Source organism: Coregonus clupeaformis, chromosome 20, assembly GCF_020615455.1.
Source record: "Coregonus clupeaformis isolate EN_2021a chromosome 20, ASM2061545v1, whole genome shotgun sequence".
NCBI classification, from domain to species: Eukaryota; Metazoa; Chordata; class Actinopteri; order Salmoniformes; family Salmonidae; genus Coregonus; species Coregonus clupeaformis.
In genome coordinates, this window is record NC_059211.1 from 44,560,568 (window position 1) to 44,574,619 (window position 14,052).

A 14,052-nucleotide genomic window follows, 5' to 3' on the forward strand; every position below is an offset into this window, starting at 1 on the left:
GTGCTATTCATCCGCCACCATCACCTCATGTTTCAGCATGATAATGCATAGTTCCCACCCCATAAATAAACATAGCTATATTCTGTCACCCATGCATGGGAAATGGGTGCGTTCAAAGATGACACACTCTAAGAATGCATTCAGAGCACCCAGTATATCTGTTGGTGTTACGGTACATGTATCTTCTCCACGGTTCCACCCCACAGACCAGCGTTTCCCAAACAAGGGGTCGTGAAAATGAAGTCGCAAGAGAAACTCTGAAAAAACTAAATAGTGCGCTTGGTTCATAGAACTGGGGTTACGTCAGTAACCTCTGGTAGCCATTAGATGTGGTTGTAATAAACAGAGCTGTTTCTGTTTTCTTCCTACAAATGTGGCTCTTTCTTCTGAACCGTTTAAGCTAACAAAATATTATGGTGCCTTTACTGAAAGATAAGACTCTCTGGAATATGTATGTGTCTTCTGTTTCCCTCTACAATGCCCACAAGCCCTCTACAATGCTCATTAAAAGAGTGGACAAGACCAGGCACTAAATCAGACTTGGGGAAAATAACATCAATGATGATGTTATTTTCTACACAGAAGAGCATACACAATTATTGCCTGATGATCTTCTGAACTTCCCAATACCTTTCGGATGTATTTCAGTAACTTCAAACCATACTACATTTAGATTAAAATACTGTCAAAAGTACTGTCAGACTGATTTATAATAGACTGTTAGAGCCCCAATTTTTTCATGGTGGGGGTCGCACATTTTTTTAAATATAAAAATGGGGTCACGGGCCAAAAAAGTTTGGGGACCGCTGCGACATAGACATATAGTCTAGCGAATGACCCTGTAGTCACATCAGTCTTCAAGCAAACAGCCATGTTATGGTTGAGTGGACTGGATTCCTGCAGGGTTTTTACATGAAGGCGTGAGTGAGAGCGATAGTTTGTGGAGCGGAGCCTGTCCTGGTGGTTTAGTGTTTAGAGTTGAGCTGACTGGCTTGTCCCTTGTTAGGAGAAGAAGGAGGGAGGGAGAGAAGGAGGAGACGAGGGGAGGTTAAGCGTCCCGGGTCACTGGAGCAGATTTAGGGTGTGCTCGGGAAAGAATCAGTCCAGTCTTGGCTCTGTGCTCTTCCGCTCTCAGTGACTTTCCCAGCCTCCAACCTATGAAAGCATTCCTCACATACTTTGGCTTCACTTTCCACATATCCAACGTGATTCCTTGACTGCTCTCTGCCCTTACCTTCCCACATTCACTTTCTCTATTTTTCCTCATTCCGTCTCTTCCTTCTCATTATCAGTCTCCTCTCACTTTTATTGCTACTTGAAAAGCGATCCAAACTGGATGAGGCTGGCCTGTCATTGATTCTACTGTACACACTCCATAAAGCACACCCTCCCCTCACTTATATGACAATGAGCCACTATAAGATCTGTGAAGTGGGGCTTGTAGCGCACAATAAAGGGAATCATTCGTAGTGGGGAAAAGCAGAGTACAGTATTTCATTGGCTCTACTGTTCCCATGTAGGCCTGCTGGATACATTCTTACATTTACATTTTAGTAATTTAGCAGATACTCTTATCCAGAGCGACATACAGTAATCACAGTAATCAATGCATACATTTTCATACTTTTGTTGTACTGGTCCCCCATGGGAATCAAACTCACAACCTCAGCATTGCAAGCACCATGCTCTACCAACTGAGCTACATGGGACCTTTTTTTTTTTTTTTTTTTTACATTGACCCATGGTATTGAGTTTAGATCGCTGGGTTGTAAAAGTCACTGATAAAGGCACTCTGGTCATTAGTGCTTGTCTTTTTGTACCAGAGCTCAGCTATTTACTCCTAGTGGAGACAGTGTTTCTCTTGTCGTGTGATGCCACTGTATAATAAGACACGATCTCCTGCAGCTGAATACTGTGACACACCACAAAATACATGCCCATTTCATTATCCTTTATTTTTCAAGGACATGTATAATCTGGGTTTGCTCTCCAATCCAAGGTGTGATTTATAGTACAAGTGTCTCAGGGCTATGTATTGGAAGCACTTTCTCAAGAGTACACATATTAGCACCAAGGCTGTAAGGCAGAGAGAAGAGAGGGGAATCCATGGCAACCATAATAAGGAACAAAAGCATTCAAGTATGAGCTGTGCCATATGCATGCTAAGCATCCCAACCCAGAGTATAGGGTCACTCTCTTTGTTTACCCAGAGCCTGATGCTGCATTGCACACATTCAACCCTCTGCATCCCTGACTTCCTCCCTGTTACTTGCCTCCTCTCGTCTGTCTGTCAGACCTCTGTTATACGTCTATCAGCACAATATCACTTCTCATTAAGAATTTCTAAAGACTTGAGGAGTCATTGAATCTCCCAGTGATTTGTTATCTAAGCCATCAGTGGCGGCCCCTCGTTGGTCATTCTGAAGATTGTGCCCGCCGCCGCCCCTCCCTCTCAGACCCTCAATGACCTATCTCTTAATTACTTATTTAGGAAATTACCTGGCTAAATGTCTGTAATTACATTGATCTGGGTCTGTGGGAGTGGACAAATTAATGTCGGAGTGTAAATCCTGGTGGAGTGGATGGGTATTGTAGTAAATACAGTATAGCCTACTACTATGCTAAGGAATCCTTTACAGTAGACTGGGGCTACAGTTAAAGTAAGGGCCACGGACTATAATATAAAGGCTAGCCCTGTTCACTGAATTGACTCCACTGCAGCTATTTGTCATAATTATGAAAACACTTTTCTCTAGAACTGTACGCTGTGTTTGCCCCTGGAAGTCTTCTGTATCTGCTTAGCTTGTTGTCCCATGAAATGCTATAGCCCTCAGTTTCTAATTATGCTAATCAAATGCGTGAAACCTGACATTTAGTCATACATTATTAATAAATAGACCCAATGAAATCTCTGGTAATACCGACTTACCACTTCTACCCTTTATTCTCCTCCACATTTATTTCTCTCTCCTCCTCCTCTCTCGTTCCCTGTCTCCTCTCCTATGACCTCCTTTCATCTGCCTGTGACTCTCTCCTCTCTCATCCTCCTCTAATTTTGTGGTTTGGGTGTTGAGCAATTAGTGTTATGGGCCTTCTCTTGTTCTGACATCAATGAGGGGAATTTGAGCAATGCCTTGTTAAGATGAGATCTCCTGATAAAGTTGTGTGTGAGTCACCACCTCATTATAAAGATGGCTAGATGGCTCTACAATGGCTGCTTGTGTGGCTATGCTGAGGAGAGAACATTAGAGTGTGGGAAGTGTATGAAAGCAGGCATGTGCCCCCTCAGATTGCTCCTGTTTTTAAATGTTTCAGATGTTAAATTAATGACTACACAGAGTGTTTCCTCTGGAAAAAGTTGTAGCAGCGGGGGAAAATGTCGCGGAGAGCGGGGTCGTAGCGGGGGGTTGGGATCATTTTTATGTAGAAGGACTGAGAAGTTCAGTTCTGGTGACTTTTAAAAATGACAATGTACTCCAAAATGAATGAAAAAGAAATATGCTGACACCATCTAAAGTATAATTTCCACCTCCAGAAATGAGCCCAAATAACATATTAGTAAAATTATTTGGTAAAATTATTTTAACATATTGGACCATGCAATAGCCTGTGCATGGTCAATATTATCAGGTTTGCTATTAGCAATAAGCATTATTACCTGTAGCCCAACTGATAGCAGCATAGTGGATATAAATAAATAGACTGAAGCATGGGGTTGCCTATCTGTATTTACCCTGTTGAGCTAATCATTAGCTAGATCCCAAATGTGATCTTTTAACTAGTTAGCATCATATTGATTAATTTTATGTCCCAAAAAACTTGCATAAACACAGTGAATATAATGTAGGCCTACGTGTTATGGTAACTTGGGGTAAAACGCCCCCTGCCTGTACTTCTCACAGAAACCACTTCATGTCACCATCTCCCGCCCCCCCAAACACTTTCCCTGGTTGCCACTACTCTTGCTCAACTAAAAATGTAATCTGTCTCATCAGAATTTAAGTCACTCCTCCCAAAATAATTTGATGTTTTTTATTTAACTAGGCAAATCAGTTAAGAATAAATTCTTATTTACAATAATAGCCTACCCCGGCCAACACTGGGCTGCCCTATGGGACTCCCAATCACAGCCAGATTGTGATACAGCCTGGAATTGAACCAGGGTCTGTAGTGACACATCTAGCACAGAGATGCAGTGCTTTAGACCGCTGCGCCACTCGGGAGCCCAATTTACTGGCGATTTACCCCAAGTTACCCTACAATTAGTTTTGCGTTGCCATACCTACAAAATCATGTCGTTATCACGCATCCTTTGGAGGTCTGGATAATTGTGTATTGCAAAAACGATTGGAATGGTCAGCTGGCTCCCAGCGGCAAGATTTTGATTGGATGTTACATTTCAAGAACCCTCCCCGCACATGCCCATAGAAGGGGTGCTGTGTGTTATGCAGTGTTGCTAATTTTGCGACTTCGTCGCTATATTTAGCGAGTTTTCAGACCCCTCTAGCGACACATTTTCAAAAAAGCGACAAATCTAGCGACTTTTCTGGTGTTATTGGAGACTTTTGGAGACTCTGACGTGAAAGCACATATCATTCTTACTCTTCTCAACGAGCAGCGGGTGCTTTGTTACCCCCATCCCAAAGCACTCACTGGCGGCCCAGTCCTCGCGCAGCAGTCCCACCCAGCTGCAGTCAGAGCAGGAGATGTTCACCCCTCCGTGTCCAGACTGCAAATGAATCACCCATGCGGGAAGCCGCCGCTGGCTGTACCCACCCTGAATGTAAGGGCGGGATGTAAATGTAGGGTGTTTTTTACTCACTTCTTGTCACTCCCACGACGTTATTCCTCTCTCCTACAGCGTCCATCACAATTACATGCACATGGCCAATTATGCAAATTATGTGATGACGTCATTTAGCGACTTCTAGCGACTTTAAGGACAGCCAATAGCTACTTTCCTTACTGAGGAGTTGGCAACACTGGTGTTATGTGCGTCACTGTTTTCCATGCCTATGCTAGTTTCAAGTGCTAGTTTTCAAGTTATCAAGTGTGGCGATTTATATTTACTGAAATTTAAAGTGGATTACGCTGGTAAAGTCAAACGTCACAACACGTTCTAAACCGCACTGGTGACAAACATACTTTTTCTCTTGTCTCCATCCGTCCACATGGCTGCTGGTAGCGCTTTGCTACCACCGAAAATATTGTTAAGATTGCCCATTATTTTGTTTTGTTAGGACCCAAGAAATGGAGGCATTGGGAGAACCTATTCATGTAAGTAAATACATTTATTAACTGTTTAAAAAACTATGTATTATTAGCTAGCTAGCTAGCTGGCTACATTATGCAACTTTGTAGGCTAAATCAACTAAGCTGCTAGCTATTTTAGCTGTTTAGCTAGTGAATTAAATGTTATCTTGATGTAATCATTGTAAATTAATGTTTTCAAATGCTTTTCTAGATAACAGCCATGGAAGAGGGTGAAATTGCAGCTCCAGCTGTCAGTAAAGGGAGAGTGTAGGCTAATGATAGCTTAGGCAGGTAGTTTTGTGGGAGGACATTATGAAAAGATTCTCCAGTTCCAGTCCCTAGAGGGGAAAACGTTTGAGGACAGAGGTATAATAGCAACATAATATTCAGTGCTGTCTAATATGAGTATAATGAAGCCTGTTTCTTTGTGATGTTTTCCGTCTTCAGATATGGAACGCTGTGAAAGCCTGTTTGCAGATGAAGAGAGAGGTCCCAATGAATGTCCCAAGAGACTAAGGGTGTATCCTATATGCCATTGGTTATATGTGTAGGCCTATCTATGTTAGCAAATGTTGTATACAAAAATGCAGTTAAACATCACACACAATGTATAAACCTATTACAATTAGAGCAGGCCAACCCTGCAGTAGGTATGCTGGGTTCTGTTTCAGCCCTGCAATAACACACCTGATTCAACTTATCAAATCTAATGAGTTCATAATCAAGTGTGCTACTGCTGGGCTGGAACAGAAGTCTGCTCACCCAGTAGATCAGGGATCAGTGGAGCAAAGTTGGCCACCGCTAGTATGGAGTTTTTTTTGGGGTTCACCTGAAATGATGCTTTAGTAATAATATCCTACTTGTTACTACTCAATTATCGAATGTTTTTATTTTTATTTTATTTATTTTAGCAGATGCTCTTATCCAGAGAGACTTACAGGAGCAATTAGGGTTAAGTGCCTTGCTCAAGGGCACATCGACAGTGATTTACATTTTACATTTCAGTCATTTAGCAGACGCTCTTATCCAGAGTGACTTACAGTTAGTGAGTGCAAACATTTTCATACTGGCCGCCCATGGGAAACGAACCCACAACCCTGGCGTTGCAAGTGCCATCCTCTACCAACTGAGCTACAGGGAACCTGTGATGTGATGAAGTGTTGATTATTTCAAGTGAAGTGTCTAAACTTGTTTTAATTGTTAAACTATTATTCAAAATGAACTAGTGTCAATGTTGATTAATCACATATCACAATCCTGCAATAAAGAAGGGAAGGGGTTCTGTCTGTAATGTTTCTGTGTTGGATTCTTAAATTAACGTTTCCTTTTTCTCTCGTTGTAATATCTCCAATCTGTTTTATTTGATTGTCACTCTCTCTCAGTATATCAGCTATGTGAATCCATTTAGCAGCTTGTCATATGGCGTACATCACCAATACAGCCATAGGCCTACATTATGATGGCATTACTGGCCTTATGGGCATCTGTCATCTGAAGCAGAGAATAGCTAAACTCACACATTGTTTACATGTTCTCAATTTAAAATGATACCAGTAGACAATGTATATGAGGCAAACCGTATACCAGATTTTGTAGATGCCTTTTCAGTGCTGACATATAAAATAGTTTAGTGCAAATCCAACCCTTGTAATTTAGGTACAGTATGAAAGGAGATGACAATTAGGCTCCAGGAGAAGAGCATTACAGGTAACATTTTATGAGGTTTATTTTATTTTATTAATTTTTAGCAATGTTGCTTGTAGTTGTTCCCATAGATAGACAGTACATGGTTGCTCTATGTATCACTGACCTTTGATAAGATAGCGACTGGGCTAACACAGCTAACCTTTTAGGTTCATTATTACTGAAACAGGATACAAGTGGGAAACATAAAGATCCAGTCCATAAAAAAAATTGGAAGCCCCTTACACTTCAGTGTTGTGATGCAAAAATTCTAGCAAAATGTATAGCGCATAGAATGAAAAAGGTATTGTCGGACATTATTCATTCTAATCAGACAGGTTTTTTACATGGACGATACATTGGAGATAATATAAGGCAAGTACTGGAAACGATAGAACATTATGAAAAATCTGGGAAACCAGGCCTGCTATTCATAGCAGACTTTGAAAAGGCATTTAATAAAGTACGACTGGAGTTTATATATAAATGCCTGGAGCATTTCAGTTTTGGAGAATCTCTTATAAAATCAGTTAAAATCATGTATAGTAACCCTAGGTGTAAAATAGTCAATAATGGCTATTTCTCCGAAAGTTTTAAACTGTCAAGAGGAGTAAAACAAGGTTGTCCACTATCGGCCTAGCTATTTATTATGGCCATCGAAATGTTTGCTATTAAAATCAGATCCAACGATAATATCAAGGGATTAGAAATCCAGGGCTTAAAAACAAAGGTGTCATTGTACGCTGATGATTCATGTTTTCTTTTAAATCCAGAACTTGAATCCCTCCACAGCCTCATAGAGGATCTAGATACATTTTCTAACCACTCTGGATTACAACCACATTATGATAAATGTACTATATTACGTATTGGATCACTAAAAAATAAAAAATTTACATTACCATGTAGTTTACCAATAAAATGGTCTGATGGTGATGTGGATATACTCGGAATACATATCCCAAATGAAATAAATGATCTCACTCCAATAATTAGTTAAATAAAGTCCACCTGTGTGCAATCTAAGTGTCACATGATCTGTCACATGATCTCAGTATATATACACCTGTTCTGAAAGACCCCAGAGTCTGCAACACCACTAAGCAAGGGGCACCATCAAGCAAGCGGCACCATGAAGACCAAGGACCTCTCCAAACAGGTCAGGGACAAAGTTGTGGAGAAGAACAGATCAGGGTTGGGTTATAAAAAAATATCAGAAACTTTGAACATCCCACGGAGCACCATTAAATCCATTATTAAAAAATTGAAAGAATATGGCACCACAACAAACCTGCCAAGAGAGGGCCGACCACCAAAATTCACGGACCAGGCAAGGAGGGCATTAATCAGAGAGGCAACAAAGAGACCAAAGATAACCCTGAAGGAGCTGCAAAGCTCAACAGCGAAGATTGGAGTATCTGTCCATAGGACCACTTTAAGCCGTACACTCCACAGAGCTGGGCTTTACGGAATAGTGGCCAGAAAAAAGCCATTGCTTAAAGAACAAAATAAGCAAACACGTTTGGTGTTCGCCAAAAGGCATGTGGGAGACTCCCCAAATATATGGAAGAAGGTACTCTGGTCAGATGAGACTAAAATTGAGCTTTTTGGCCATCAAGGAAAATGCTATGTCTGGCGCAAACCCAACACCTCTCATCACCCCGAGAACACCATCCCCAAAGTGAAGCATGGTGGTGGCAGCATCATGCTGTGGGGATGTTTTTCATCGGCAGGGACTGGGAAACTGGTCAGAATTCAAGGAATGATGGATGGCGCTAAATACAGGGAAATTCTTGAGGGAAACCTGTTTCAGTCTTCCAGAGATTTGAGACTGGGACGGAGGTTCACCTTCCAGCAGGACAATGACCCTAAGCATACTGCTAAAGCAACACTCGAGTGGTTTAAGGGGAAACATTTAAATGTCTTGGAATGGCCTAGTCAAGCCCAGACCTCAATCCAATTGAGAATATGTGGTATGACTTAAAGATTGCTGTACACTAGCGGAACACATACAACTTGAAGGAGCTGGAGCAGTTTTGCCTTGAAGAATGGGCAGAAATCCCAGTGGTTAGATGTGCCAAGATTATAGAGACATACCCCAAGAGACTTGCAGCTGTATTTGGTGGATCTACAAAGTATTGACTTTGGAGGGGTGAATAGTTATGCATTCTCAAGTTTGGTAAAGTGCTTAACCATGCCTCTGCTAAAAACTCCGGGTTTAAGTTGAGAAAAAAATAAAGTAGGAATGGAAAGCTGGGATCACCCTCTTTTTAACGAAGGCCATTAAAACTGCTGTTTTCCCCAGGATTGCATTATGAATTGTTGTGCATTGCCTGCTTGTCAGAATGCATGTTTCCCTCCCTATGGCACTCGAACTTCAATGCGCCTTGAGAGGAATATTTCTCTCTCATAAAACACACACAACAAGCCGACTAGGTAAAAAGATAAACTATTCTACTATGGGGTTCTCTGTTCTTTCTATACATTACTCGTTTTGTTTGCAGAGGAAAAGTAAATGTGGACTGTTCTAGCATCTTCAAAGTGTGCCTCGGCAGAAATATGTTTTCATGTTCCATACATATTTTCCGTGGTGGCAATGATTTTGCTGTGGTGCAGCACCACAACTAAATGACTGCAGTGGAAACACTGTACTAAACTTTATTTTTAAAGAAATGTTCCGGAACTTTGGCGACTACTAACTAGGCCCAAAATTGTTTTAATTATTGGGTTATGATACTATATACCAGTGTGACAGTTGTACTAAACTCCTAAGGCATAAAATATATTAAAGAATCAATGTGCATCATTCATTAATTGACAATTGAACAGGTAAAGAGGTATGCTTGATAACCTATGCAGAAAAATAGACATATGTTTTACATAGAATTAGGCATAATGATTCAAGTACTTCGTGCCCCCTCTAAAATAATGGGTGCATGACGCCCCTGTATGAAAGTGCCTTTATTTGCATCCATGTCATGGAATGCATTTGTAACCACAGTAAAATATGAAAAGGGTTTTGAATAAAGAAATCCAACCTTGAAGATTCAAATGTGATAATAGCTACAGCACTACACCTCTGAATAATACCCAAGCATTCAATAATTTGTGTTTGTGCTGTCAGCCACTGTGACTGACAGCTTTTTGTTTAGATTTTCAAAGCAAATTATTGACAGTGTAAACAGTATTCATGTAAAAAGCTAAATAAGTGGCATCCTTACAAATATTTTTGAATAGTTCATGTTTTGTTCAGGTGACACGTTTGTTCCGGTGACACATTTTTGTAAACATCCTCACGCTCAGCTTTTATGTGAAAAGTACAGAAGCATAATCATCCAGGAAGAGAGGCAGAGATAGACAAAATGATAAGCATGGAGAGTGCTCTATCCATAATACACAATAAAGAGCCACTACACCGCGTACATTACCTCCAGCACTAAGAGTGGCTCTGTTCTGTTCTACTCTGTGATGGGGTTTGAGGTTTATGACAACAGTCAATAGCAATCCCCAAGGCTTTCCTCTTCCAAAGTGCAGGAGTAATTTTCTCGATGGATTGAGTGCGCTAACTTAATTTGGCTATCATTTGTATTTCCATGTGCATTACATCTTGTCCCATCGTCTCCTTATTGCTCAGGCTGCTGTAGTACGTCTTCATAAGAAAATACCTGCCGTTTACCCAAATGCCAGAGATGTAATAAAGTACTATCTTAATTTGAATAAACAGTCGCCTGACACGCCTCTCTCCTCACTCTCTCTCTCTCCCACTTCTCCTTGTCTCTATGTATGTGTCTCTCTTTCTCTTCCTGTCTGTATGTTTCTCATTTTTCCCATCTCACTCCCTCCCCTGCCTCCTTATCTCTCTCTCTCACTCTCCCCTCTTCATCGCCTTCTCCCTCTCTCTCTCTCTCTCTCTCTCTCTCTCTCTCTCTCTCTCTCTCTCTCTCTCTCTCTCTCTCTCTCTCTCTCTCTCTCTCTCTCTCTCTCTCTCTCTCTCCCTCTGTCTCTCCATCTACTGCCCTCTTGTTGTAAACCACCCTTCCTCCACTGTGTCTCATGTGTCATTGGGCTCCTGTCGCCTGATCGCTGCTCTCCTCCAGTGATCAGGCTATTCAGGCTGACTCTCTGTCCAGCTGGAAGGAGAGATGTTGTGGGAATGCAGATAGGGTACCTGCTTTGTCTGGACAGTCAGTCAGTGTGTGTAGTGCATGGTAGTGTGAGCCTGTCACACTAGGTTTGTGTGTACTGCTCTGTCACTGTTACGGCTTAATCTGACTGACTGCTCTCTGTCGCTCTCTTTATCTTCACAGAAGCTGTATTCTGCTGCTGCCATGTCGACCCTGGCCCCACCCTTTTTCCTGCTGTTCTGGCTCCTCCGATTGGCCAGCACTGCGTTTCCGGAGGAACCGGGGCCTCTGAACTTTATCTCCACTGAAGGTAACGACTCTCTCTCATACCCAGTGTGTAGAGTATGGGTTCTCTCTCACTCACAGGGTGTAGAGCAGGGTTCCCCAACTGGCGGCCTGCGGCCCAAATTTGGCCCGCGGGTGGTTTTCTTTGGTCCCCGAAGTTTTCTGAGCAAAAAATATTATTGTATATATATATATATAGTTTTTTTTTTTCATTTTCATTGTTGGACATAAAAGACTGTAAAAACACCAGGAAATCAGCTCTGAAATCAGGTCAGAAAGAGTCAGTGCCTCACACAGAAGGTGTGGTGTAGTGTTAGGTTGTAGGTTGTGGAAATAGGGTTAGGGTCTCACATGCAGGGTGTAGCTTGTGAAAGTGGGGTCAGGGCTGACATGCATGGTGTGAGGAGTAGGGCAGTCAGTGAGTTGTGTGGGTGTGAGGTCAGAGTTGGGATTGAGGTCAGGCCGCTCCCACAGACGGCCAGACTCTGAGCCTCCTCCAGACCAGAACAGAGCTGACTATGATTGATCACAGCTCAATAGTATCAGCCAAACACCTCCCAGCTGAATTCAAACCATTCTCAGGCTATCAATGCTAAGACGTAGGACCAGAAGGGTCTCTGAAGTCCTGCATGATTAAGGTAGATAATGGGCCTCAGTCTATGCTTATCTGTGATGGGTAGATTACAGATATGGACAGAATAGTGGGAGGACAGGACATAGAAGGAGGAGGAGAGATTTTTCTTTACTCAATCTCATATAGAGAGGCAACAGTTTAGGCCTTTATCTGGGATGGGTAGATAGGGAACAGAGATGGACAGAATAGTGGAAGGACACTAAGGAAAAAGGAAGAGGCCAATGAGAGATGGCAGATCCTGTCTCCCATGGTAACCCAGCTGATGTATGGATCTCCTCCCTCTGCTCTCTCCCTTCTCTGCTCACCCCCCAGATAACTACTATCATGATAGGAAGATGATGTAACTCTCTCTTTTTATCTCTCTTCCCCTTATTTCTCATCCCTCTCTCTTTTCTCTCTCATCCCTCTCTCTCATCTTCTGACTCTCTTTTTCGCTCTTCCTCACTGATTTCTCCTCCTTCTCTCTTTCATCCTTCTCTCTCATCCTCTCTCTCTCTCTCTCTCTCTCTCTCTCTCTCTCTCTCTCTCTCTCTCTCTCTCTCTCTCTCTCTCTCTCTCTCTCTCTCTCTCTCTCTCTCTCTCGCTCTCTAAACAGTGGTCCACCGGTACCCAGTGTTTCTGGGTCGGCCACATCGTTCATCCCTGAGACAGGAGCCACTGCATATTCAGAGAGTCCTCAAGGTGAACCGGACCCTCTACATTGGAGCCAGGTGTGTTTCCAGCCACAAGCAACCATAAATGTATTCAGCCATCTTTTATAACCCTGTGTATCATCAGTCACATATTCAAGTAAATGCTATTGAATGTAAATACATTTGTATCAAATCAATCTCTAAGCTCTCAAAGGACATTTCTCTGAGCTAGTGGTGGCCGTGGCTATAGAAATGAGTACTTGACCCACATCCAAAGAGTTGTGGTCTGGTCTGGCTGGCTAGAGCCTGTGCTCACCATGGTTAAACAGTAGTCTGTGGTGGGTGGGGTCTGACCAGAGGTCACACAGGTTGAGGAAGTCATGTTGTCTGCCCTCTCCAACCAGGAGCCAACCAGAAATAGAAAACACAAATCAATCTTCTTCTAATTCTCTAAAAGATGAGTTAATGTCACAGACAATCTCAATATTACTGGGAACTTATTAAAAATACTCATATTTGTAGGGCAGACATATGGTGGTGGTTACAGCAGAAGAGTTGGCTAGGTCATAGACATCCCCAATTAGAAGCCCCATACTGGGTCAGGAAATGACCCAGTCTATGGCCTTTGACGTTTCTCTAACCTCAAATCCAGAATCCTAATAATAAATATGTCAATTCCTGCAGCATTCGGCTCCAGACACTCTACACAGTCTAGTAATAAAACCTAAAGCCAAAATACGGGAGGGATGTAGTCACTGCTGCCTGTCTGACTGCAGGTTAGTGATAAAACATAACCACATCTAGGAAACACTTTGACACTGTTACAGGATAGAAAAAGTCAACTAATGCCTATGTCTCAGTGAACCGGATGATAGTGAAATCCAATAGCTTGGTGGGACGAGAATGCTACTGTTATAACAACTGTGTAAATGTATATATTTCTACATAAGTAGTGGTTAATGGCAGACTTCGCAGTCCCGACAGAAAGTGATCTGAGTGGAAAGCAGGGGATTTATTTTGCCTGACAGTGTGTGTGTGTGTGTGTGTGTGTGTGTGTGTGTGTGTGTGTGTGTGTGTGTGTGTGTGTGTGTGTGTGTGTGTGTGTGTGTGTGTGTGTGTGTGTGTGAGTGAGTGTGTGCACGCATGCCTGTTTCTGTGATGGTGTGTGTGTGTGTTGAGCTGGGCTGCAGAGTGCCAAGCAGTGAGAGATTTAAAAGTGCAAAGGCGCCTTTAGGGAGTACCTGTGGGGAGGCTGGCTGATTGGTTGAAAGCTGTAGCAGAGTGGCTAGCCTGATAAGAGGCTCCAGTGAGCCCAAATCCTGTCACCATTAGCATAGGTGTTCATACTGCAAGGACTATTAAAGCCCTACCCGAGCCCCAAGCACTCGGTGGGAAGCTACCACCGCTCTGTCGCTCTGTCCTCTCCCATTTACTGGCTGAT

The 14,052-nt window shown here is 42.4% G+C and overlaps 1 protein-coding gene across 4 annotated transcripts in view; it reads left to right on the forward strand.

Moving 5' to 3' along the window:
- LOC121533484 (semaphorin-6B-like) overlaps nt 1-14,052 on the forward strand; it is a 163,680-nt gene that overhangs the window by 64,596 nt on the left and 85,032 nt on the right. For all 4 annotated transcript variants that reach the window (XM_041839460.1, XM_045205511.1, XM_045205512.1 and 1 more), the window contains exons 2-3: nt 11,244-11,370; nt 12,575-12,689. In XM_041839460.1, coding sequence (XP_041695394.1) covers nt 11,265-11,370; nt 12,575-12,689 — 221 coding nt within the window. In that variant the 5' untranslated portion in view covers nt 11,244-11,264. The remainder of the gene's footprint in view (nt 1-11,243; nt 11,371-12,574; nt 12,690-14,052) is intronic.